Here is a 25,789-nt window from a genome sequence, read left to right on the forward strand (position 1 = left end):
TGATAAAATGTAAAACGTTAAAAGAAGATAAGCATTATGGTGTTTCAGGCCTAAAATCCCAGCACTCAGGAGGCAGAAGCAGGATAATTTCTGAGTTCAAGACCAACTGCTTATACAAAGTGTGTTCTAGGAAAGTCATGGATACATAGAGAAACCCTGTGTGATACTTTGTATATGCTCTGCCTAGGGAGTGGCAGGATTAGCAGGTGTGGTCCTGTTAGAGTATGTGTGGTGTTGTTGGAGTAGGTGTGTCACTGTGGGTGAGATCTTTAAGACCCTCACTCTAGTTGCCTGGAAATCAATATTTTGCTGGCAGTCTTCAGATGGAGATATAGAACTTTCAGCTCCTCCTGCACCATGCCTGCCTAGAAGCTGCCATGTTCCCACCTTTATGATAATGGACAGAACCTCTGAACTTGTAAGCCAGCACCAATTAAATGCTGTCCTTATAAGAGTTGCCTTGGTCATGGTGTCTGTTCACAGCAGTAAAACCTTAACTAATTGACCCTGTATCAAAACCAAAATATAACAAAACATATACAAAAAATCCCCAAAACAAAACAAAACAACATAAAAATGATATGTACTATCATAGTAAAACTTGTACTTAAACACTCTTATGTATAATTTTGTGCTTTGCTTGCCAAACTCATGATAAGTCCTGAATTTAACTGCTGTCATGATGTGAATAAAAATATAGCAAGGAGAATCCTGTAAAATGACTATGCCATATAGTCAGGTTTGTTGAAATTCAGAAATCCTACAAAGTCAAGATAAAAAATAATGTGCACATAATTCCTTTTAAGGTGTAAAATCATACCTTTGTGAGGAACAAAATTAATAGTTGTAACACCAGATGCAATGCTTGCATTGGTCTTATATTTTCCTTCTATATCTTTGTAGAAACTTTTGCATATAGATAGCATGTTTCCTGTCAAACTAATATTTTAATGTGGCCTCTCATTTTGCTAATCTTTCTAGTTTTTCTCCACTGTTTTCATTCAGAAAAATTTTGACTTTACAAATTCTCCCTGTGTTGAATAGTTTTACATCAGCTGGAAACAAGTTAGAATCATTTGAGAAGAGGAATATAAAACAACCTTTTTTATATTCATTTTTTGACTAAAGAATGAATACAATGGTATATTTGCACAATGGCGTATTACTGAGCTACTAAATACAAAGACATCACGGGATTTGTAGACAAATGGATGAAAGAAGAAAAGATCATCATTCTGTGTGTGGTACTAGAAATCCAGAAAGAGAAACATGGAATGTTCTCACTTATAACTAGATATTAGCCATAAAGTAAAGGAAAACCATGCTAGAATCCACAGACCAGAGATGCTAAGTAATACTCTCACTATGAATGAGAAATATAATAGACTTGTGGGTAGACTTGGTGGTGTCCTACAGAGGGATGGTGTAGGGCTAGGAACAGGTGGCCCCAGAATTGGAGGACAATGGAGGGAGAGAGTAATAGGAGAGACAACTGAAAGTGGGGAGGGGAGCATAACTGGAATAAGCTAGAAATCTAGGGAAGTGCAAAGTCCAAGAAATCTATAAAGGTAACCTGAGCTAACACTCCTGGCATGGAGTATATGAAACCTATACAGGCCATCTCTAACTAGGCAAGACTTCCAGTGAAAGGTTTGGATCAACAAACCAACCACAAAACCTTCAAGATATAATTTGTACTGCCTAATAGATGGGCTGGGGTATAGGTAGCACAGAAAATTGTAGAAGTGGTCAAAGACTGATCCCTTTTGAGATCCATGCCATGAAATAGGGTTCATACCTACACTACCTTAATGGCCAGGACCCAGTGGTTGCACAGATAGCCCAGAGACTTAGGATAGAATAAACCCTACTGGAATAAAGAAGTCAATGAAATGATTCTTAATGATGCTCTGCTCTACTTATAGATTGGGGCTAGCCAAATTGTTATTAGAGAGGCTTCAAAAGAAGCTGACAGAAACTGATTTAGAGAATTAAACATTAGGCAGAGCTAAGAGAATCCTGCTCAAGATGTGAAAAAAGTATGGATTAGCCCCAGTGGTAAAGGACTCCACAAGAAAAACCAAAGAATCAACTGATCTTGGCTCATAAGAGCTCACAGACACTCCACATTCAGTCAGGGAGCCTATATAGGACTAACATATGCCTTCTGTCAGAATTTTGCAATTGGGTAGCTAGGTCTTTTTGTATGAATCCTAAAAGTGGGAGCAGGGCTGTCTTTATTGCTTGAATTTGAGACGCTGTCCTCTTACTTGGTCACCTCCTCCAGCCTAGATAGGAGAGAGGTACCTAGTCTTTCTGCAACTTGAACTGATCTAGGTAGTTGATATCAGTGGGAGGAAGCATGCCTTTTTCTGAAGAAATGTGGACTGGGGAGAAGAAGGGGGAGGAAGGTTGGGAAAGGACTGGGAGGAATGGAGAGAGGGAGACCAGTGCTTAAGGTGCAAATAAGCAAACAAACAAGCAAATAGTGAACAAAACTATAAAGTTAAAGCATTAATGTATATAAAACATTAGGTTCAATGTCTGGTCATATTTTCCAAATCAAGTTGAATTTTTTTCATGAGTATACTCTATATACAAAGTATCCTTATGATTTACCCAGCTTAAATGACACTGGTTCAGCTGTCTCCCATCCTCCTCCAGAGGAGAAGCTTCTCTTTCATCAGAATACTTATGAGTTAAAATGCCACTAAACTGTTTTTTACTACAACCTCTTTATGAAAAAGGAACATTATTATTTTAATAGTGCCTAGTCATTACATATTTAGACCAAAGCACGGTTCTTACATATATTGAAATATATCAAAGCTTTAATGAAATCAAATAATCTCTGGGCTAAGATTTAATATGTGAACACAGGATTGTCTCATTGCAAGGAAGATACTTTCTTCATTTATATATATACAAAAGCAAGCCTTCTAAAAGGTCTTGGATGCTTACTCATCCATTAAATTTATGCCTTCACTGTTTAACTCATTGAGATTTTTTTTTTCTTTACAATGCAGTGTGACTTTTAAGGAACCCTGCATGCTCTGTTCCTTACTCTATGGAAACTTTCATAATTGTCTCTGGTATCAGAGCATCAGGCAGTTTAGACAGAGAGCAGGAAATAAGTATGAAAGACCTGGTTCAGGAATCATACATGGCTTAGCTCACCTTCCAATTTTGTGGTTCAAGCTTCAGTGTGTAATTTTCCCAGTCTACGTAAGTGACATGTTTTTTTTAAATATATTCTTTATTTACATTTCAAATGTTGTCTCCTTTCCTGATATCCCCGCCTTAAATTTCCAAACCCATCCACTCTCCACTGCTCACCAATCCACCCACTCTTGCTTCCCTGTCCCAGCATTCTCTGATACTGGGGCATCTAGCCTTCTCAAGACCAAGGGCCTTTCCTCCCTTAATTGCTTGAGAAAATAACCATTGTACTTAAGAAGATACTTAGAATCACAAATAATCAATCAGTGTTGATCTTTCAGTTAAATGATGTCTGCATGGAATAGTTTATATCATGCTACTGATTTCTAATTTCTCTTTGTAAATACTATATTAACATTATTTTTAGAGTGCCTTAATGGAAGGATACATTAAGTGACTGAATATTTACACTGTCCTATTCATTAAATTCTGCTTTAAATAGCAATGTGTGTTTTAGATAGCTAAAGAATCCCTGAAATGTTTGAAGAATTGAATTGAAAGTGTTGAAGCATTGCCACAGCAAAAGATTTTAACATGCTGGAAGGAAATAGAATTTGTCTAGAAGCTTCCAGTCTGAGGTTAGTCTATCAGGCTGCCTGGAAAACAGGATAATGATCTCTTTTCTGTTTCTAAGCTTCTAATGTTTCAATCTTGATGAAGAGTATAGCAAACTTAAGTCTAATTGATTCCTCAGGGCAACTAATGACTAAATCATGAAAGTCTCCAAGGAAATGTGGAAGAAATGATAGAGGGGGCAGTCAATGTCTTCAAGACTTAACAGCGTGCACGTGCCATGAACATCATTGTAAAAGCAGCAAATCTCAAAGGCTGAGAAACCCAGAACTCCTCTAACTACAAAAGAAGGTGACTTGAGTTTCCTTTACAACACAGTAGAAAGTCTGATGAGGTATAAAGGGGCAATCCAGTTCCAGTGTTCTTGCTGGGATTAATTAGGACATCCTCAAAAGAACATCACAGTAAGTTCAAGTTCAGCAGGAACTGGTGAGACATTGTCTCAGAAAACCCAGAGCTTGGGATGTAGCTCAGTCATAAAGCGGTAGTCTATTAAACTTTGACACCAGGTCTAATCCTCAGCATTGAGAAGAAATGCACTTGGGTTCTGGAATGAAAAGTGTTTCTACATATGTTTAATCATATTTTACTATATATTCATTGAGTACATGATATCTAATAGCAGGAACGATAGAAACATTCAGGTATTTTAAAAAGTTTTATTTTTCTGAAAATGGTTTTAATTAAGAATACTACAGATATTTTTTCTTAGGCACATGATTTTATGTAAAAATAAATTATACTTTCTCAAAAGCAATTGAATGTTGTGATAATATATGTTGTGTGACACTTGTTTTCCTCATCTGATATATTAACCTAAATATTATAAAGGTGTCCCACTGTGAAGGAATTTGTATTTTTGATCAATATGGTTGAATGTTTTTCACCATTTACATAATAGTTTTCATGAAAACTATGTTAAAATGAATCTCTTGTTTTTCTTGAGCTAGTAAAATTACCAGAATATACTTTTTCTCTTAAAAATTACATATTCTAATTCATTTTAGACCTATAACTTATAAATTTTACATATATAAATATGCATAATCACATGTAAGTTCCTACACAGATTCATGCATCCAGAGTTCTCATTTATGCAATTCCACACAAATTCAGTTGGGGCCAGCTAACATGCATTCTCACAATATCACACTCACACACACACACACACAAACACACATGCATGCATTCTCACAATTACATACTTACACACACATCCATACTTACATATGCATATGGAGCAAAAGAACAAGCACCAGTGCAGAAAGAATTTACTCATTCTGGATGAAAAATGAACTCCAATATTCATTGCATAGAGAAAGAAAAAGCTCCACCCTTTTAATGCTAAATGAATTAAACTCGTGTTTATAAGAAAAAAGCTTTGTTCCTTTTAATGACACTAAACCTGCCTTCTCCTTACCATGGGACCTGCTCTGTCTCATGGGAAGGAGGAGCCTTCCTGCTCCTTCTGCTCTTTGCAGTGTCTTCTTTTCTCCTCTTTCCCTCTGCATTCTTTACATTGCTCTCTTAGTTTTATGTATGTTACCTATAGTTTCTAGTTATTCCACTCTCCTTCTAATCTTGATCTCTTCTGAGTAAAATTTCTCTTCAATTCGGTTCCTCTCTCAGCTCAGTTCCTCTCACCTCAGTTCCTCAGTTCTTCACTTCTGACTCTGCTCTTTGTCTTCAGCCCTTGAACATCTTTCAGAATACATGGTCACACTACAAAATTCATCACAAGTTCACACAAAAAAATCAAGTCACAAATTGAAATAGAAGTTACAACAGAGAATGTTTTCATGCATATCCTTTAGGAGAAATTATCCACTAGGAGTAATAGATTACAGCTAAAAATCTATCACTTGTCTCAGCTCTACATGTTCTTTGAACGTTTAAAACCATAACTAAGTTATTAGTGAAGTCTTGTAGAGATAAACCCAGTCAATATTTTGTCTTCTGTCCTAGCACTATAATAAATCATAGTTTCCTTTTTATGATCTTGGATTAATAGTTTTACAACCTCTTGGAATGTGCTCTGAGTAGGAGAAAGTCTGGTTGCCAGCTAAGAGCAATTAACTGGTGACACTTGGGAGTCTGGCAAAGTTCTCATTTCAGTTTTGACTATCAGAAAAGGACCTAATAGCAGTCCTGTTATTAAAGAGCTTAATAATCACCTATATAATTTTAGGAATTCTTATAAGATCATCATTAAAACTTAAGTCATCTATTTGTCTACACAGTATCATTATAAGACAGTATATCTTTGTGAATCTGCAGTGATCTGCTCCAAAGGGTTGTGCTATTACTTACTGATTATTATATATGATTAATAATAGCAGGAAAACTTATTAATATCAGTAATCTTTCCTAAAATTAATCCTATACAGCCTTGCTTAGTGAGGGTTCAGCAGTCTCAGATTATATAATAATCTGAAGTAGGCAATTTCATGATGATTATCTGCTAGTATATTAGCTTGACTCATTATGGCTCCTGAGACAAGCTGATAGCTATAGTTTTAGATGTGTTTCATTTAGTAATTTCTTAAGGAGCTACCTTTTACATTTTTGAGAGAAGAATGTGTGTGTGTGTGTGTGTGTGTGTGTGTGTGTGTGTGTGTGGTGTGTCTTTGTATGTGTGTGTATATTTGTGTGTGTGTGTGTGTGTTTGTATCATTGTTTGTATGTGTGTGTGTGCAAGTGTTCATGGAAGCTAGGAAATAACTTTGAACATTTTTCTTATGAGCCAGTTACCTGTATTATTATTATTATTATTATTATTATTATTATCATCAATTATTATTCACTTAACATATGGCTCCTGCCTCCCTTCTTTACCTTGATCTTCTGACTCCAGTCCCACCCATGCAAATCCCTTCCCTCATTATCTGTACTTTTCTCCTAATACAAATCTCTCACTTTTTGTAAATGTTACCTAAGATATTTTATATATTATGTGAGGCTATCTTGAAAAGTATTGTTTCAATGAATTCCTTCTCAGTAAAAGTGTTATTGTATATAAGAGGGCTACTGATTTATATAAATTAATATTGTATCCTCTCACTTTGCTGACAGTGTTTGTAAGCTATAGGTGTTACTTGGAAGACTCTTAAGAGTTGTTTATATGTACTATAATATCATCTACAAATAATATTGTCAACCCTAATTCATCATGAACATTTACTTTGTGAAAGAGATAATACATATATTTATTATGTAACAGAACAAGGAAACAAATTTTCAATTCTTTGCTTTCTATTTCTGTGTCTCTGCTTTGACCCTCTATTCACAAAAGTGGAACTAAGGAGCAAGCAGAAAATTTCAAAGAATCAAATCCTTATTCTGGGAAGGTTGTCTAATTGTCATTTGATTGATATTTCTCTGTCATTTATGTGGTAAATACAAATGTTTTCAGAAAATGCTTTTAAAATCATGATTCAAATCAGCTACATTATTTCTGAGATGTATCTCTTAATAAATAATGATGTTTAGAAATAGTATTTAGAAATACTAAGTTCAAAGATTTTACACATTGAAATACTGTACAAAGTTTTTGACAATACAAACACAAATAATATATTTTTACAAAAACATCACTAATTTTGAAACTTAATGTAGAAAATATTAAAGTGAGTTGATTTCCACATAGTAAAGATGGTACAGCAAGAACTGTTCATATAGAATTTAAGGTGGTAACTACTACTAAAAGGAGAACAACTCTAGCCCTCAAAAGTCCATATTGTTTCCTTTCAGATTCTTACCAGAAAACATGGAAAAAGACAATGACTCCACTGTGACCAAATTCTTCCTCTCTGGCTTAACAGACCAAGCAGAGCTGCAGCTGCCACTGTTCCTCCTCTTCCTTGGTATCTACCTGCTCACAGTGCTGGGGAACCTGGGCATGATAATCCTGATCCTGCTAAGCTCCCACCTGCACACACCCATGTACTTCTTCCTCAGCAGCCTGTCCTTCATTGACCTCTGCCAATCTACTGTCATTACCCCCAAAATGCTGGTGAATTTTGTGAAGGAGAAGAATGAAATCTCTTACCCTGAGTGTATGAGTCAACTTTACTTCTTTCTTCTTTTCGCTATTTCAGAATGTTACATGCTGGCTGCAATGGCATATGATCGCTATGTTGCCATCTGTAGCCCCTTGCTTTACAGTATCAACATGGCTCAACATGTGTGCCTTTCCCTTGTTTTAGGAGTTTACGTTATAGGTATAGCTTGTGCATCAGTTCACTTAGGATGTATATTTAGGGTTGATTTCTGCAGATTTGATTTGATCAACCATTATTTCTGTGACCTTATTTCTCTCCTTAAGCTCTCATGCTCTAATGTTTTTTTGAATGAGTTGTTGATTCTAATCTTTAGTGGAATTAATATCATTACCCCCACTTTGGCCATCCTTAGTTCTTATGTTTTCATCATTATCAGCATCCTACGCATTAAATCCACTGAGGGAAGATCCAAAGCCTTCAGCACCTGCAGTTCCCACATCTCTGCTGTTGCTGTCTTTTATGGTTCTGCTGCATTTATGTATCTGAACCCATCATCTTCCCATTCCATGGATGAAGGAAAGGTGTCATCTATATTTTACACTATCATTGTGCCAATGCTGAACCCTCTGATCTACAGTCTGAGGAACAAGGATGTCAATATTGCTCTGAAGAAAATGATAGAAAGAAGATCATTTTTCTGACAAAAATAGTGTGTAAAATGTATCATAGCCCTTTATTTGTGACTACTACACATTATGAAATAAATATATTTAAATTTATTAAGTCTGTGTTATTTTCTTCATTTTATGAGATTATACTGCATTATTTTCCTTTCTTCACCTTATTCATGTTATTTTCCTCAATATCTCACCTCAAATCTTCAATTGCAGGGTCATGACCATATTCTTAATATCTGGACTATATTTCCTACTAGGCCTTGATAATATTCTTGATTTTTGTTTTCTCCAATTATGTTGCATATGACATCCAATATGTAATCATCATATTGTTTCTTATTAACCATTCTAGGTTTTATTCTATTATTTTTGCTTTGGTTAAATACAATAAATATACATTTTAGCTATTCTTTAAAACTGTGTAAAATAACTGGTAGCATTCCTATAATAGTACAAAATTATTATAAACCTTAGCCTTTAGATTTTTCTGAAATGAATTATAGCACAAGTATAATAATATTGTTTATTACTTAATTATTTTGTTTTTGGGTTTGCATGGGTATGTTTGTATGTTAATGTTATTGTGTACATATATTTGGATGAATGTATACATGTATAAGGAATTTAGGGGGCAAGGACAAGTATTGCTCCATAAAAATCTGCCTGTCTTAATTTTGTTAACAACAGAACTACCTCTTCATTGGCCAGAACCTAAAAGAGATATCCACACAAATTCTGCACCTCCAACCATCCTTGACCTGAAGAAAACATAAACCTCTCTGAACACCTCCAAAAACTTCTGAACATCTATACTAAGAACCTGCTACACCACTGGGTTCATTTTTGCTACGAAGCTGATCTTTGCCTTAGTGAACTAGAATTACTTCTATTATTCCAGTTTCATATTCACACTGATGGACCCCAAGTTTGAATGTTAAGTACCATCTAGCTGCTGAAATAACTGATAATTTCAAGTAATATCAGAGATCCCAACAATAGAACCATAGTGGGACAAATATTCATACCAAGTAATACTTCCAAGACTCTAACACCAGGTGCCCATATCTCATACCAAAATCACCAACAGCACACAGACAAAAGAGAATAGCAAGACATTTAAGCTATATAATCTATATTCATACTGTAAATGACAATATGAAATAGAAATTATAAGTATAGTCAATGAATTCAAATAGGATATTAATACTGGGATGTAGACTAAGAAAAGATAGTTTAGAAATAATAAAATAATTAAGCATACAGAAGGTAAATTAATTAATTTAAAATATAGAATTTTTGAAGAAATTGAAAATGGAATAAAATGTAAAATACAAAATTAAACCAAGCAAAACATTAAATAGATAGACATACCAGTAAAATAAATCAAATAGAAGAGTGAATATCAGTGTTTGAAGACAAAATGGAGTAATAAGTAAAGTCAAGAAACAAATAAATCTAATAAAACCTAAGAAAACAGACACTGGTCACTACAAAAGCATGGCATCTTTGGAGAAATAAGAGGGAAACCCAAATAAAGGCACAGAAAGTGTATTTGCTAAAATCATTGCAGAAACATTTTTAAATATAAGACTGAAATTCAGTTTTCTTCAATAGAGTGACAGTGGGTATATCAATCAAGTTCCAGATAGGCTTTATATTCAATAATAGTTGACCAACACAAAATAGACTCTGCAGTTTTGTAATTTTTGTTTGCTTTATTTTGGCTTTTGTTTTGATTTTTTTTCAGAGAGGGTGAAAACTTGAATTTCAGTGAGCAGTATGGGGAGAAAGAGCTATGGGAAGGTAGCAATATGCTTTTTACAAAAAACACTTTTTAAAATAGTTTTGAAATCATATAACAATTTTTTTAAGAAGAGGAACAGAAAGAAAGGAAACCATCTATATGATGTGGCACATATAAAAAATTTTCTTTCTTAAATCTAAGGGAGAAAATACTCATGAATGGGCAAGAAGACTATGGGACACTAAAAATAAAAAAAACAAAGAGGAGTCACACTTCTAATGTGATACTGAAAATACTAAACCTACAGAACAAAGTAAAATTATTAAATGTCACAAGGAATACCAGATAACATATGAAGGTAGATATATTTGAATATGAGCCATATTTTTCAACATGATCACCTCATTAGATGCTTGAAAAGTCTTTGACAAAATCAAGCATATTTCCATGGTAAAAGTCATGGAAAAATCTAGGAGTGCAGCATGAATATCTCAACATAATACAATATTTATTTAAATGGAGAAAATTCAAATAATTTTACTAAAGTCATTGATAAAACAAGGGTATCCACTCCTTTCCCTCAAATTAAATATATAACTCCACATCTTATCTTAAGAGGTAATAAGGGCATAGAGGTAAGTAACATAAAAATAATGAAAGAAATCAAAGTATCCTTGTTTGCATATGGTATGATTTTATACATAGGAAAACCTCAAGGCACCATGAAAAAAAAAACATACAGCTGATAAAACCTGTATCAACATATAAGAATATAAAATCAACACACAAAGACCTGTAGACTTTCCATATATAAAATCAAAAGTAAAGAAAGGAAGGAAGGAAGGAGAGAAGGAAGGAAGAAAAGGAGGAAAGAAGGAAGGAAAGAAAGAAAATAAAACATGGAAAAATACATTTCACATGACTGTCCAAAGTAAAATATATTGGAATAAATTAAAGTAAATGAAAAAAATCTCTTCAATGAACCATTATGACACCAAAAAAAAAAAAGAAAAGAAAAAGAAAAAAGAATCAAAGAGGTTACCAAAAATTGAAGACAACTCACACTCTTGTTGAGTTAATATTGTGGAATTGGCTTCATTCCAATAAAAAAAGTTTACTGATTTAATACAATCTCTCCCTTCATCAAATCTGAAAAAAATTTTTTTTCAGTAATCACAAATATCCAGGATACTTAAACCAATTCTGAACAAAAAATGGTGGAAGGAATTGGAGCTACTAGCCTTCCAGATTTCAAGCTGGTTAGAGTGTTTTATTAAACAGTAAGAACCCTAAATGAGAGTTAAGATTCAGATCTTATGGAAAGACTTTATTGCTGAAGATATCACATACTTGAGTTATGAGGTATGGAGATATCATGTGGGAATCAACCTGGAAGGGTCAACACCAACTGGTATGTTTCTTAATATCTAAGGGTTCTATTTATTCTAGTATAGGAGAAAATTCAACAGTCTTGCTTAGTTATGATCCTTGATTTTCTTAGAAAGTTTTGTCCAGTGTTGTATTAAGGACAGAAATGTTATGTGAGTAAACAATAGTTACATCTATGTCCATCTTTTCAAGATAAAAGATATTCCCAGTACCATTAACTGAGTCACAAATCCATGGATCGGTAGATCATAAGCTGTAGAGTTGAACCTACTACTACAGAAACAACATAGTGCTAGATATGGGAAGTTTGATTAGTCTTCTTTACTGCTGTAATTACTTTGTTTATACATACATATAATGATAATTTAATTCATTGCTACTATATAATTTTTAAATAATATTTTTCTGTTATATCAATTAAGACTATGAAATACAGGGATTGTGGAGATTATACAGTGGGTAAGAGTGCTTCATTCAAGGCTCTACATAAACACTGTAATATAAGTGGCTAGGTGAGTTATTAAGCATCAATGCTTATGTGTTTTCATCTACTAAATGAGCTGCTTTAAATTCCATTAAAAAATAGTCAATGTACTTGAGAAAATACCTCAGAACCTTACACAGGCAAAATCAGTATTGATTTTTATATAAAATGGAATGTCTACATGTAATGGTTTGTTTCTATATTATTGATTTATAATATTCCCTTGTATATACTTTACTAACAATCTTTTTAAAGTGTTTTACTGGAAAGATATATTAAGTGACTGAATGTTTCTGTCCTATTCATTAAATTCAGTTTTAAATGGCAATGTGCATTTTAGATAGCTACTGAATCCCCCAAATTTTTGTAGAATTGAAATGAAAGTGTTGGAGAGTTGCCACCAGCAAATACTTTAACATGATAGGCAGGTAGTAGAAGTTGTCATGATACTTCCAGTCTGAGGTTAATCTATCAGGCAGGCTGGCACACTGGAAAAAGATTTTCTTATTTCTATTTCTAAGCTTCTATTGTTTTAATCTGAATGAGGAATGTAGTAAACTTAAGTCTAATTGGTCCCCAGGGATACCAATACCTAATTCATGAAAAATGCCCAAGGGCATCTGAAAGAAATGATGGAGGTGGCAGTGAAGATGTCCAAGACTTAATAGCACAATGCCATGAACATCATTGTACAAACAACAAATATCAGAGCCAGAGGTTGGGAAACCCTGAACTTCTCTAAGTACCAAAGAAGAAGACATAAATTTCCTTTACAACATAGAAGAATCCCGTTCTGCACAAAGTGGTATTTATCTGCAGTTCCAGTGTTCTTGCTGGGATTGGTTTGGACATCATCAGTGAGAACATTACAGTAAGTTCAAGGTCAGGATAAATTGGTCTCAGAAAACCCAGGGCCTGGGATATAGCACAGCCATAAAGCAGAACCCTAGCAAGCTGAGAAAATGAGTCTAATTCTCTTCATTGAGAAGAAATGCTGCAGAGTCCTAGCAAGAAAAGAGTTTTATATAAATTTTCCATTTTTATTAATACTTTACTACATTTTCACTTAATACATGACATCTGAAACTAGGAAGTTTCTAAATACTCAGTATCAACATAGAAAAATTCAATTTTAGGTAATTCAGCTTGTTTTCTTTGAAATAAATCACAAATTTCAATTGATACATGTTTCTGTTAATATTAAGAGGCATTGTATATTAAAAATTTGCATTTGAACCATAATGTATGTAAAAAAATATCTTTGAATAAGTTGTTAGAATGGATCTATAACAATTCCATTAAAAAATAGTCAATTTTTTGATTTTTATTTTCTATATAATTGCTGTTATTCCAAAAATAACATTGAAAAGACTGTCTTGGGCTATTTTCTTCATATGATTTGTGAAACATAAATTAACCATGTATAAGAGAGTCTATTTTCTGGATATTCTATTTGAACCTGCAGAGATATGTCTCTACCTTGACTGGTGCACATGAACTCAATAATGTAATGCTAAAGTAAGTATTAAAATTTGGTTATTTGAGTTTTTCATTTTGTTTTGTATATCAAAGGGAGAAATTAAAATTTAAGAAAAATTCCCTCTCCATTATAGTCCTTTGACATTAGTGTAAACTATGTAATTAAATTGTAATTGTAATTAAATTAAATAGTAATTAAATTGCTATTGTCATTAAAAATGTATTATTTTTCAAATTGGCATTGTATTGATTATAGAGGTTAGTTTGAAAAAAGTAATTTCTTAGCAAATTGAGTTTTCCAATATCTGAAAGTAATATTTTGGCCAGACATGGCTGTCACTTCTGAATATATTCTGAAAATATATATAGTACAAAAAATACTGAGAATTTACACATTTGGTTAGCTTTCTTTTCAAATCAATTTAAGTGAAGAATTAATGTATCTATTTATCTATTTTGTCTCTGAATTTGTGTACATGTGTGCCTCTAAAATGTGTGTAGTAACTCTGTCTCTCTCTCTCTCTCTCTCTCTCTCTCTCTCTCTCTCTCTCTCTCTCTCTCTCTGTGTGTGTGTGTGTGTGTGTGTGTGTGCTGTTTGTTGATTTTGGAGATCCACTTGAGAGAGTAGATTTTCTCTGTTTTGTGGGTTATGTGGATTGAAACCATGCCCTCTGTCTAGGAAGAAAGTGCATTTATGCCATGAGCAACCTGGCTGGTGAATCTCTGTGTCCTAAAGCATTGGTTCTTAATCTTGTTAATGCTTCAAACTTTTAATTCATTTCCTCATGTTGCTGTGACCACACCCATAAAATTATATTACTGCTACTTCCTAACTGTAATTTTGCTAGTGTTATGAATCATAATGTAAATATCTGAGATGCAGAATATCTCATATGAAACCCTTAAAGTGGTTGCAACCTATAGGTTGAGAAAAGTGTCTTAAAATGTGTATGATGCTTCTGTGATGACCGCAACAATTTAATTTTAATATTTATCTTTGCTTATATAACAAAATGCTGGGTATTTTCTACACATTGTTTTAATATTTTTTGATCTTACTATTCTTTTAATTCTACCATTTTTTAATATAGGATTTTCTGTGGGATCTTAGAGATTTATTTACAAATGTGAAAACTGCTTTGTTCTTCACATCCCCTCCCATTTGGCTTTTTCTTATTTGCATTTTAGATTTGTACACAATATATTTTATGTGCTATTTAGACTCTAGATTGTGTTGAAAATTTCCAGACAGTACTGATTAATATTTGCTGTCTTCTATTAATCAAAACAGCTAATACAAGTCAATCATACCTGTTTTACTTTATAGGCAATGCATCTAGAACTGCCTATAAAGCCTTTATAGAGTTTTATATAGTTCTGTCACCAAGGGAGCACTGAAGGATAAACATGAGACAAGTGGTCTAAATTCTCCAAATCTCAGTGATGATCTTTACTTATATTCTAGGCACACAATACCTAGAAGCAATCCCTGTCTTTGTTTATTTCCATAATTTCCTTGTTTAATGAAATATGCACTCTAACTACACATACACACATACACACACACACACACACAGAGAGAGAGAGAGAAAGAGAGAGAGAGAGAGAGAGAAAGAGAGAGAGAAGGAGAGACAGAGAGACAGGGAGACAGAGAGACAGAGATAGGGACAGAAAGACACAGATAAAGAGTCAGCGAGACAGAGGAAGACAGACATAGACAGACAGAGACATAAACAGACAAAAAGACTTAGAGAAAGAGATTGAAACAGATGTAGAGAGGAGAAAAAGATATGAGGACAGGTCAATGTAAGGATCTTCTGTCCAAAAAGTATTTTTTATTATTTATTTTATTTTATATGTATTCACTTTACATCCTGCTCACTGACCTACTCCTGGTTACCCCAAACCTACAATCCATCCCCAATAACTCCTTCCATTTTCCTCTGAGTCAGTGGGGGCTTCCTGCATATCCCAGACCATGCAACTTTAAGTTTCTGTGAGGCTAGGTGCTTCTTCTCCCACTGAGGCCAGACAATGCAGCCCTGTGAGGGTAGGTGAAGTTCAGCTCATGTATATCCTTTGTGGGTTCAGACTCTGAGAGCCCCAAGAGCCTAGGTTAGTTGAATCTGTTGGTCTTCTAGTAGAGTCTCTATCTATTCTGGGGCCCGAAATCTTTCCTTCTATTTCTTCTAAAGAGTCCCTGAGCTCTATCCATTGTTTGTCTGTGGGTATCTGAATCTGTGTGAGTCAAGTTCTTGGCGGGGTCTCTCAGAGAACAACATGCTCCTGTTTGCAAGTATAACAGAGTATTATTACTAATGTTAGGGATTGGTGTTTGCCCATCGGATAGGTCTCAAGTTGGGTCAATTATTGGTTGGCCATTCTTTCTCTGCTCCATCCCCTGTGCTTGTACTCTTGTACATAGGATGAAGTCTATGTTGAAATATTTGTAGGTGTGTTGGTATCTTTATCAGTCCACTGGGTTTATTGCCTGTTCTAGAAGCGATGGCTTCTTCAGGTTCAATGTCCAATATTGTGAGGCATATCTAATTTTATCCCTGTTGATTCTTGGGCTCCTCCATTGTCACCCCCAAAATTTTATCTACAAGTTTTGTTTTCTCTGTTGTTTATACATTTTTCTAATCTCATAAATTTATAGGGGGCACATCTGGAATGAAGCAGAAAAAGAGTACAGAGGAAGTACTGGAAAGGATACTAAGGAATAAACCTAACTCTATTCATTTTCTGTAGACACTGATGCACCACATTAGAAAATATGGATTACATTATATACTTTAGATTGAGTATCCCAATCATGACACAATCCTATATTTTACTTACTTAATTTTTTAAATTTGAAAATATATACTATTAGATCATTTCTTCCTCTTTCTTTTCCTACCCAAATCCTGGAATATATCCTCTCCTTGCTCTTTTACAAATCCTTATTTTTCATTATTCATTGTTCACTTACATTATTCATTATTCATTACACATGATCCTAAATAAAATCTGCCAAGTCTGTGAAATTTTTCCTTGTATGTTTGTTTTTAAGGCAGATCGTTTGGTATTGGATAAACAGTCAGTGTACTCCGCTCTGGGTGTGACTGTTCCTCCTATTGGTGTCCTAATTATGACAGAAACTGCACACATCAAATTTCAATCCTATAATGTTATCTCAATTTCTACATGAAACAGAGCAAAGAGGAAGGAGCAGAATCTCTCTTATGAATGGAATGTTCTTAGGATGGTGATCTCCTTTTCCAAGCTTCTTTTTTCTTTCTTTTGCTTCAAAGTCCTTAATGAAATGAATTGTACCATGACCAGAATCTTAATTATCATCTTAACATATCAAGATCAATATCAAAAAAGTTCAAATCAAAGTTGGACTTTTGTCCAACTCAGCAAAAAACTAAAAGTCCTCAGTTATACTAATATACTTTATTGTTTCATGTTTTTTCTCAATGTAGATATGTTCCTGTAAAATAAGGATGCTTGGTAAACAAACAACAAACAAAGAAACAAACATATGTCAGCATATTCATGAGAGAAATTTTTAGTTTGACTTCATTGTTTATATCTTGAAGATCTCTATTCTGCTTTAAAAATCAGTTATTCTCAAAGCTATGAGGAATCTCTCAGTAGTGACTCAGTTTATCCTTCTGGGCATCCCCCACACAGAGGGTGTGGAGATCATGCTCTTTTTCCTGTTTTTGTCCTTCTACATCTTCACCTTAGTCGGGAACTTGCTCATTCTCCTCACAATTGTCTTCTCCAGTCGGCTTCACACTCCCATGTACTTCTTCCTGTGTCAGTTGTCAGTGTGTGATATATTTTTCCCTTCTGTGAGTTCTCCCAAGATGCTATTCTACCTCTCAGGAAATAGCAGAGCCATCTCTTATTCAGGCTGTGTGTGCCAGCTCTTCTTCTAACATTTTCTTGGCTGTACTGAGTGTTTCCTGTACACAGTGATGGCCTATGACCGCTTTATTGCCATATGCTTTCCTCTAAGGTACTCAATAATCATGAACCACCAAGTATGTGCCATCATGGCTGTGGGGACATCATTTTTTGGCTGCATTCAAGCTACTTTTCTGACAACTCTCACCTTCCAGTTGCCCTACTGTGGTCCCAATGAGGTGGATTATTACTTCTGTGATATTCCTGTGATGCTGAAGCTGGCTTGTGCAGACACGTCAGCCCTGGAAATGGTGGGGCTCATCAGTGTGGGCCTGATGCCCCTCAGCTGCTTCCTCCTCATCCTGACCTCTTATAGCTTCATCCTTTGTTCCATTCTTCAGATTCGCTCTACTGAGGGGCGACATAGAGCCTTCTCTACCTGCAGTGCCCATCTCACTGCCATCCTCCTTGCCTTCATGCCAGTGGTCCTCATATACCTCCAGCCTACCCCCAATCCCTGGCTTAATGCAGCAGTTCAGGTCTTGAATAACCTGGTAACACCTATGCTGAATCCTTTGATCTATAGCCTAAGAAATAAGGAAGTAAAATGTTCTCTAAAGAAATTGCTTCAGCAAGGGCCTATTCTGTTTAAAAAGTGATAGAGAAAAGCTTAGATCCTAATGCTTTAATACTATAGCATTCTCAAAAGCCCTTCCTTTCTGTGCAATGGATAACACAGATGTCACCACGGCTTTGAAATCTTGAAAATTAAGGGCAAACAACTCAAGATAAGCTAATAAATTATCAGCAAGGACTATCTCTTTCCAATTGACAAAACATCTGGAAATTTCTCTTCCTTTGTCTGACTTATGCTCTTATCTCTATAATTGTACTTTTACATCTTAGTTACTACTTTATCGACACATGATTTTCTCATTATTTCCCTAAAAGTTTGAAATAAACGAACTTTCATTTCAAAGTCTAGGGGTTCTTAATAGAAATCAAAGAATTGTACTCCATTGTGTAGATATACCACATTTTTGTATCCACTCTTCTGTTGAGGGATACCTGGGTTCTTTCCAGCATCTGGCAATTATAAATAGGGCTGCTATGAACATAGTAGAGCATGTATCCTTATTACGTGGTGGGGAATCCTCTGGGTATATGCCCAGGAGTGGTATAGCAGGATCTTCTGGAAGTGAGGTGCCCAGTTTTCGGAGGAACCGCCAGACTGCTTTCCAGAGTGGTTGTACCAATTTGCAACCCCACCAGCAGTGGAGGAGTGTTCCTCTTTCTCCGCACCCTCTCCAACACCTGCTGTCTCCTGAATTTTTAATCTTAGCCATTCTGACTGGTGTAAGATGAAATCTTAGGGTTGTTTTGATTTGCATTTCCCTAATGACTAATGAAGTTGAGCATTTTTTAAGATGCTTCTCCACCATCCGAAGTTCTTCAGGTGAGAATTCTTTGTTTAACTCTGTACCCCATTTTTTAATAGGGTTGTTCGGTTTTCTGGAGTCTAACTTCTTGAGTTCTTTATATATATTGGATATTAGCCCTCTATCTGATGTAGGATTGGTGAAGATCTTTTCCCAATTTGTTGGTTGCCGATCTGTCCTCTTGATGGTGTCCTTTGCCTTACAGAAACTCTGTAACCTTATGAGGTCCCATTTGTCAATTCTTGCTCTTAGAGCATACGCTATTGGTGTTCTGTTCAGAAACTTTCTCCCTGTACCGATGTCCTCAAGGGTCTTCCCCAGTTTCTTTTCTATTAGCTTCAGAGTGTCTGGCTTTATGTGGAGGTCCTTGATCCATTTGGATTTGAGCTTAGTACAAGGAGACAAGGATGGATCAATTCGCATTCTTCTGCATGCTGACCTCCTAGAAACAATGAATTCATGAAATTCTTAGGCAAATGGATGGAGCTAGAGAACATCATACTAAGTGAGGTAACCCAGACTCAAAAGGTGAATCATGGTATGCACTCACTAATAAGTGGTTATTAACCTAGAAAACTGGAATACCCAAAACATAATCCACACATCAAATGAGATACAAGAAGAAAGCAGGAGTGGTCCCTGGTTCTGGAAAGACTCAGTGAAACAGTATTTGGCAAAACCAGAACGGGGAACTGGGAAGGGGTGGGAGGGAGGGCAGGGGAAGAGAAGGGGGCTTACGGGACTTTCGGGGAGTGGGGGGGGGCTAGAAAAGGGGAAATCATTTGAAATGTAAATAAATTATATCGAATAAAAAATATTTTAAACATTAAAAAAAATTGAATGAAAAAAAAAAGAAATCAAAGAATTTCAATCACGTGGCTTTGCCATGTGATTAATCAAACTGAAAAATCATAAATTTTAACTAAGTTATATTGGAAAATTTAAACCTAGATGGGACCTAATTGCACTCTTTTGGATGAAATAGAGTACTTATATCTTCAGCCACCTATGAATGCTTCCTGTTGGTCATATACCAGGAGTGGTGAAACAGAATTTAAAGGTAGTGAATGAAGAAACTTACTGAATAGCAGGCAGAAAATGTTGGTTGTCATTTCTAGATAATTTGGATTTGGATTTGGAATTGTCTGCACATATAAATGCCTTATCACAGTCTAAGCTGCAATTCATTTGTCATTTCGGACACTTTCCTTATACAGAAGCTGTCATTTCTATGTACTTCTGTGGATTCCCTTTTTTCCTGTGTGCATCAATGAGATACATGTAGAATGTCTGTCTTATTTGTTTATTTATCTATCTATTAATTTACAAATATACAATGTGTGTCTGTGTGTGTATATGCATGCATTGGTGCATGTGTGTATGTGTGTGTATGTGTGAGCGTGTAAATGTCTGTAACTTTGTGAGTGTATACATTCTGTGTATGTTAACATGCTTTTTTGTCGAGAAGATAATCTAAATCCATTTGAGCTGGAGTTACAGAACATGCCTGAAGTAAATTCTGGGATCTGAGCCATAGTCTGTTCATTAGTTTTAAAATCATATTTATTTTCATTTTCTTTAAAAGAGAATTTATTATCTGTGGGTATAAGGAAAGCTATTTAGACTATAGCTAAATATTTTGGTGGTGTAGTAAAGTGGCAGTTGCAAGTTTCCTTTCAAAATTCATGAATTTTTTAGCTTTGTATAAGAATAGTTAATGTAAAATAGATGCCATGAACTAGAAAGAGAATATGTAAGACCATAAAGCAAGGTTTGTGGAGAGGAAAATAGAAGGATGGTGACATAATTATAGTCACAAAAAGTATAATAAATAACTTCAAAAAGCATCCATTAAAAGATGAAATATGAAATAAGCAGTGTTTTCTATATACTGAACAAATAGACATTAATGAAGTGCTTGGTCCTTAGATGGGATGGTGAAAGTGATAATCAAAATGCTGATTAATGAAGTGTTAGGGAACAGGTACTGACAGTCTGCAGATCACTGAGATGGCAACACCCCTTTGAAGGCTGTCTTGCTCTAGATACTCTTCCTCCAGAAAAAATAAAATAGCTTGGTTTTGTAGCATGAACAACAAAACTTGTATTTAGTAGGTAGAAGAATAGGTTTATTTTTCTTTACTGTTATAATTTACAAGAATTATATTATCCTCAGTAACTTGGGTATAATAATAATTTCACTTTAAAACAACTTTCAATTTTTTTGCTAAAATTCTTTTTAGAAATTTAGATGAAAGCTTTGTGATTTGGAGCTTTTCTTAAGTATCTGTATTTTCTCAATTTTTGTAAAATAAAGAATTCTCTCTTTTTATTTTCTATATTCTTTGTTTACATTCCAAATGATTTCCCATTTCTCAGCTCCCCCCTCCCTTTAAGTCCCATAAGCCCTCTCCCCTCGCCCCATTCCCCAATCCCTCCTCCCATTGCTCTGTACTGGTATTCCCCTACATTGCTGCATCAAGTCTTTCCAGGACCAGGGCCCTCTCCTTCCTTCTTCTTGGGAATCATTTGATATGAAAGATCTGTATGACAAGAACTTCAGGTTTCTGAAGAAGGAAATTGAAGAAGACCTCAGAAAATGGAGAAATCTTCCATGCTCATGGATTGACAAGATTAATATGGTAAAAATGGCCATCTTGACAAAAGCAATGTACAGATTAAATACAATCCCCATTAAAATCCCAACTCAGTTCTTTATAGTCTTAGAAAGAACAGATCTCATATTCATCTGGAATAACAAAACACCCATGATAGGTAAAACTATTCTCAACAGTAAAATTAAGAATTCTTATGAAAAAATTCTAATAGTAAAATCAATACATCTATTCATACATATGAGACTTTTATGGTTATTGGTAGTATATTTATTTATTAATGCAGAAGAATAAATCTTAATAAATATTATTCATAACAAATCATACTAAGAGTAAATAGTTGGCAGAGACAGGTGAGGTCTTTTGAGTATACCCCTGCCTGATTCAATTGTTAACCAGTTATCAATATTAACACAACTGATAAATAAAATAAATCATTATTGAGCACATATAAATACATTTTCTATCTTTTGTCGTTGGAAGAAAGAAATTCAGAAAGCATAAAATAGGTTTAAAATACCTTAAAATTGATAACTTCAAATTAATAGTATAAAATCATATTTTGGCTTTAAATTACACCAAATAATGCTTATATATAAGTGCTAAAAATTTAAAATTTGTTTCCTTCAGAAGCACATTGGCTGTTTGGTGAATGACTAAGTACTCACTTAGCATAATGTACAAGTATTTCAACTAGATAATTGTTTAAATTTTACATATATAAAATCATACCATTATAGAACTGATAACAACTATAATTGTAATAGACTAAAATACCCTGAAGATCATTAATAACTAAGTAAATATATGTCATAAACCTAAACATACAATAGAATTCAAAATAATAAAATGAATTTATAGATAATATGATTACATGGGTAAAAGAAACCTAAGCACATATTACTAAAATATCTATTTGTATGAAAGGATAGAAATGCCAATCTCCAGTTTACTGTGACTATGTGAATATTAGCTATTGTCTGTTGGCAGAGGTCAAAAGAAGAGTCATGAAACATAATCAACTGTTATCATTTTCACTGAGCAATAGTTCCAAAATTTATAAGTGAATCAAAAATAACATTTATTCCTTAAATATGTGGATATTTGTGTGCTTCAACGTCCCCTGGATAAATTTGTTTGTATGATTTTTCCATGAGAAAAAAATAAATGGCAAGTAACATGAATATTATGGAGATTCTGTTAGTGTTTTGTCAAATTTGTAGATTAATTTAAAAACTAGTATTTTTAAATGTTGGTACATTCTATTCCTGTACTAAGAATTATTTTTTGGTTTTCAGTTTGTTTAAGTTTGCATTTGGATCTATTGGGACTATTTCAGAATTTCCTTCAGATAAATTCTTCACTTATTTTCTACAGTACATACACATAAATTCTATTGTCTCCTCATTACAGAGGGGTTTATGTCTTGTAGCTACATATATTTCCTACTGATTTCTGAGGAATAATTTATCTCTCAATACCTTACTGAAGTTGTAGGTTAGTTTTATTACTGATTCTCTAGGGATTGAGGAGTAAGCTATTATATTGTCTTCAATTAAAAATTACTATTTTCCTTCTTTTCTCATTTTTATAGTCTCAGGGGAGTTCTTATATTGCAGCTAATTGAATAATGCTTTATACTTAGTAATAATCATGATGAAGTGGGTGCGCAGTTCTTTATTATTGTCTTAGTATAAGGAGCTATTGACTCATGTGAGTCAGAACCTAATGGAAATTGAGAATCTTGAATAATCTCAGTAGAAAAACAATATTTAGTTACACTGAGCAAAAGCTGTACACTGAAACTGCCAATCTTCAACTGTTTTTCTTCTGTGTTACTTTTGATTTTCTCTTGCATTTGTCATATCCTCTCAAATATTAATGAGTATACCTATAAACAAGTTGCATATTTATAAACATTCAGTATTAGTGACTAGTTTAAAATATTGCATGTTTTCTTTTTTAAAGTATATCATTTTTACTTTGACTATTTTGTACATATGATTCATGTATCTTGCATTTTTACTCTTTAAAATCCTGCCACTCTCATCTCTGTCCTTCTCATGTCTCATCCTCTTTTCCCTAACAATCTCTTTATACATTTTTTTACCCCCTGGTCATGACCAAGAACATTTGATTTGCATTCTTGGGGTTGGAACTATGTGTTGGAATTTCATGGCCACTGTACTGATACTACTGACGATAGTGGCTCCTCAAATCCCAGACTCTATCAATAGTATACATATCAGTTCTGTGATGAGAAATACTAATATTCATTTTCCAAAAAGTAATAAGTACAAGCTGTCTTGATTTTGTTTGTGCCCTTAGTTAAAAGATGTTCTCAGCGCTAATTAGAGAAGTTTCCATTTACACTGAACAGTGGTAAATAGAAACTAATGGCTGCCTAAAATGCAAGGAGAAAGTGGTAGGTAAGATCTGAAACCTGATGAAGTCATTTGTACTAGTATCCCCTCTAAGGCTCAAAAAACATTACAGATAGGAGGAAATCAGGGAGAATAAGACCTAAAAGGTAGGGAAAAAGAAGGTAAAATTATCCAAATATGACATAGTCATTGCAATCTTGAATTAAATAATAAGAGTTACTTCTATTGAGCCTGATTGACAGAGCCACTCAAAATTATTTCTGGATACTGAAAGGGTTCCTGAGACCATGCATGCTACTGCTGAACCCCAAACAGAGAACAGTTTCAGTAATCAACAATGAATATTAGGAAGAAAAGATTCAGATTAAAGAAAATCTGTTATATTATCCCTTTATATAACAGAAAAAATTCAGTTTCCTTGTCAAAGCAATGGTATGATATTTACAATATCATTTTCTATTTTACTGAAAAATTGAATCACCCTACATTGTAAGGCATTTTGAAAAATATGGATATTAAATACAGCAACATGGTATAGTTCTTACCTAAAGCATAAAATGCCCTGAGATTAATCTTAGTACCACAAGCATAGATATGCTAAATATTTCAAGAAAGAAATAAAAATGAATAGAAAAAATATGTGCATTAGAACAATTCACTTCTACCATGTGTCATAAGTCAAATGTAAGACTTATCTCCCTGCCAGCAATCTGTACAATGCTTTCTTTACATCCTTGTTTCTCAAACTATATATTAATGGGTTCAGCATGGGGATCACTGTGGTATAGAACACAGAAGACACCTTCTCTTGCTCCAGAGAGTGACTTGAAGGAGGCTTGAAATACATGAAGGTGATAGACCCAAAGAAGATCCCCACAGCCATGAGATGAGAACTGCAGGTTCCAAATGCTTTGGACCTGCCCTTTGATGACCTGATGTGAAGAATGCTGCAGAAGATAAAGACATAAGAGACAGCAACAGCTAGGGTGGGCACCAAGGTGTTGAAGCCTGCAATGATAAATAGAAGAAGCTCATTCAGCTTTGTGTCAGAGCAGGAGAGATTTAGGAGGGGAAGAACATCACAGAAATAATGGGTTATGATGTGGGACTTACAGAAGCTCAGATTCATCATAGCACTTGTGTGTGCTACGGCAGACATAAAGCCTAACATGAATGCAACTAGCACTAGCAGTGAGCAGAGTCTAGAAGACATTATCACATTATACAGCAATGGTCTGCAGATGGCCACATAGCGGTCATATGCCATAACAGTCAGGAGGTATCCCTCAGCCACCACAAAGATTACAAAGAAAAAAAGCTGGGCCATGCACTCTGAGTAGACATTCAGATTTTTCTTCCCAAGGAAGTTCACCATCATTTTGGGTGTAATGACAGTGGAATAGCAGAGATCAACAAAGGATAAGCTGCTGAGGAAATAGTACATGGGAGTGTGCAGCAGTGGGCTGACTGTGATGAGAAGGATCAGGCCCAGGTTCCCCACTGCTGTCAGCACATAGATGCCCAGGAACAGAAGAAACAGGGGCAACAGGAGCTCAGGCTGCTGTGTTAACCCCACCAAGACAAACACAACTGCTGTAGAATGATTGTCAGTGCCCATTCTTTGAAGATTTCTGTGGAAATAGAAAATAAATATTTAGTTTACTATCATACTACAATGAACATGCCTGATCTCATATAAAAATTAAATACATCTTTTTGGAAGACCTTTACTCCTCTTCCTAATGAAACTAAAGGTAATGTAAACAGAGGTTACAAAAGTACCAATGCATTATTTTCATCTCCTGAAAAAGGACCTACATATCTCTTTTAAGTTTCTCTCTTGGGAATTTTGATCACAAAATAAAATCTTTCTATTTTTGACTTG

The 25,789-nt window shown here is 34.6% G+C and overlaps 2 protein-coding genes and 1 pseudogene across 2 annotated transcripts; 2 read left to right on the forward strand and 1 right to left on the reverse strand.

Moving 5' to 3' along the window:
- The first annotated feature begins 7,552 nt into the window (after positions 1-7,552).
- On the forward strand, positions 7,553-8,494 carry LOC127689993 (olfactory receptor 146). The gene has a single exon (XM_052189562.1). It carries the CDS (start codon positions 7,559-7,561, stop codon positions 8,492-8,494), a length of 936 nt encoding a protein of 311 aa, XP_052045522.1. The 5' UTR covers positions 7,553-7,558.
- An 8,698-nt stretch (positions 8,495-17,192) lies between these two features.
- On the forward strand, positions 17,193-18,125 carry LOC127689994 (olfactory receptor 149-like; annotated as a pseudogene).
- Positions 18,126-24,595: 6,470 nt separating this feature from the next.
- Positions 24,596-25,522, reverse strand: LOC127689995 (olfactory receptor 8D1-like). The gene has a single exon (XM_052189564.1). It carries the CDS (start codon positions 25,520-25,522, stop codon positions 24,596-24,598), a length of 927 nt encoding a protein of 308 aa, XP_052045524.1.
- Between the last annotated feature and the right edge of the window lie 267 nt (positions 25,523-25,789).

Source organism: Apodemus sylvaticus, chromosome 7 (assembly GCF_947179515.1).
Source record: "Apodemus sylvaticus chromosome 7, mApoSyl1.1, whole genome shotgun sequence".
NCBI classification, from domain to species: Eukaryota; Metazoa; Chordata; class Mammalia; order Rodentia; family Muridae; genus Apodemus; species Apodemus sylvaticus.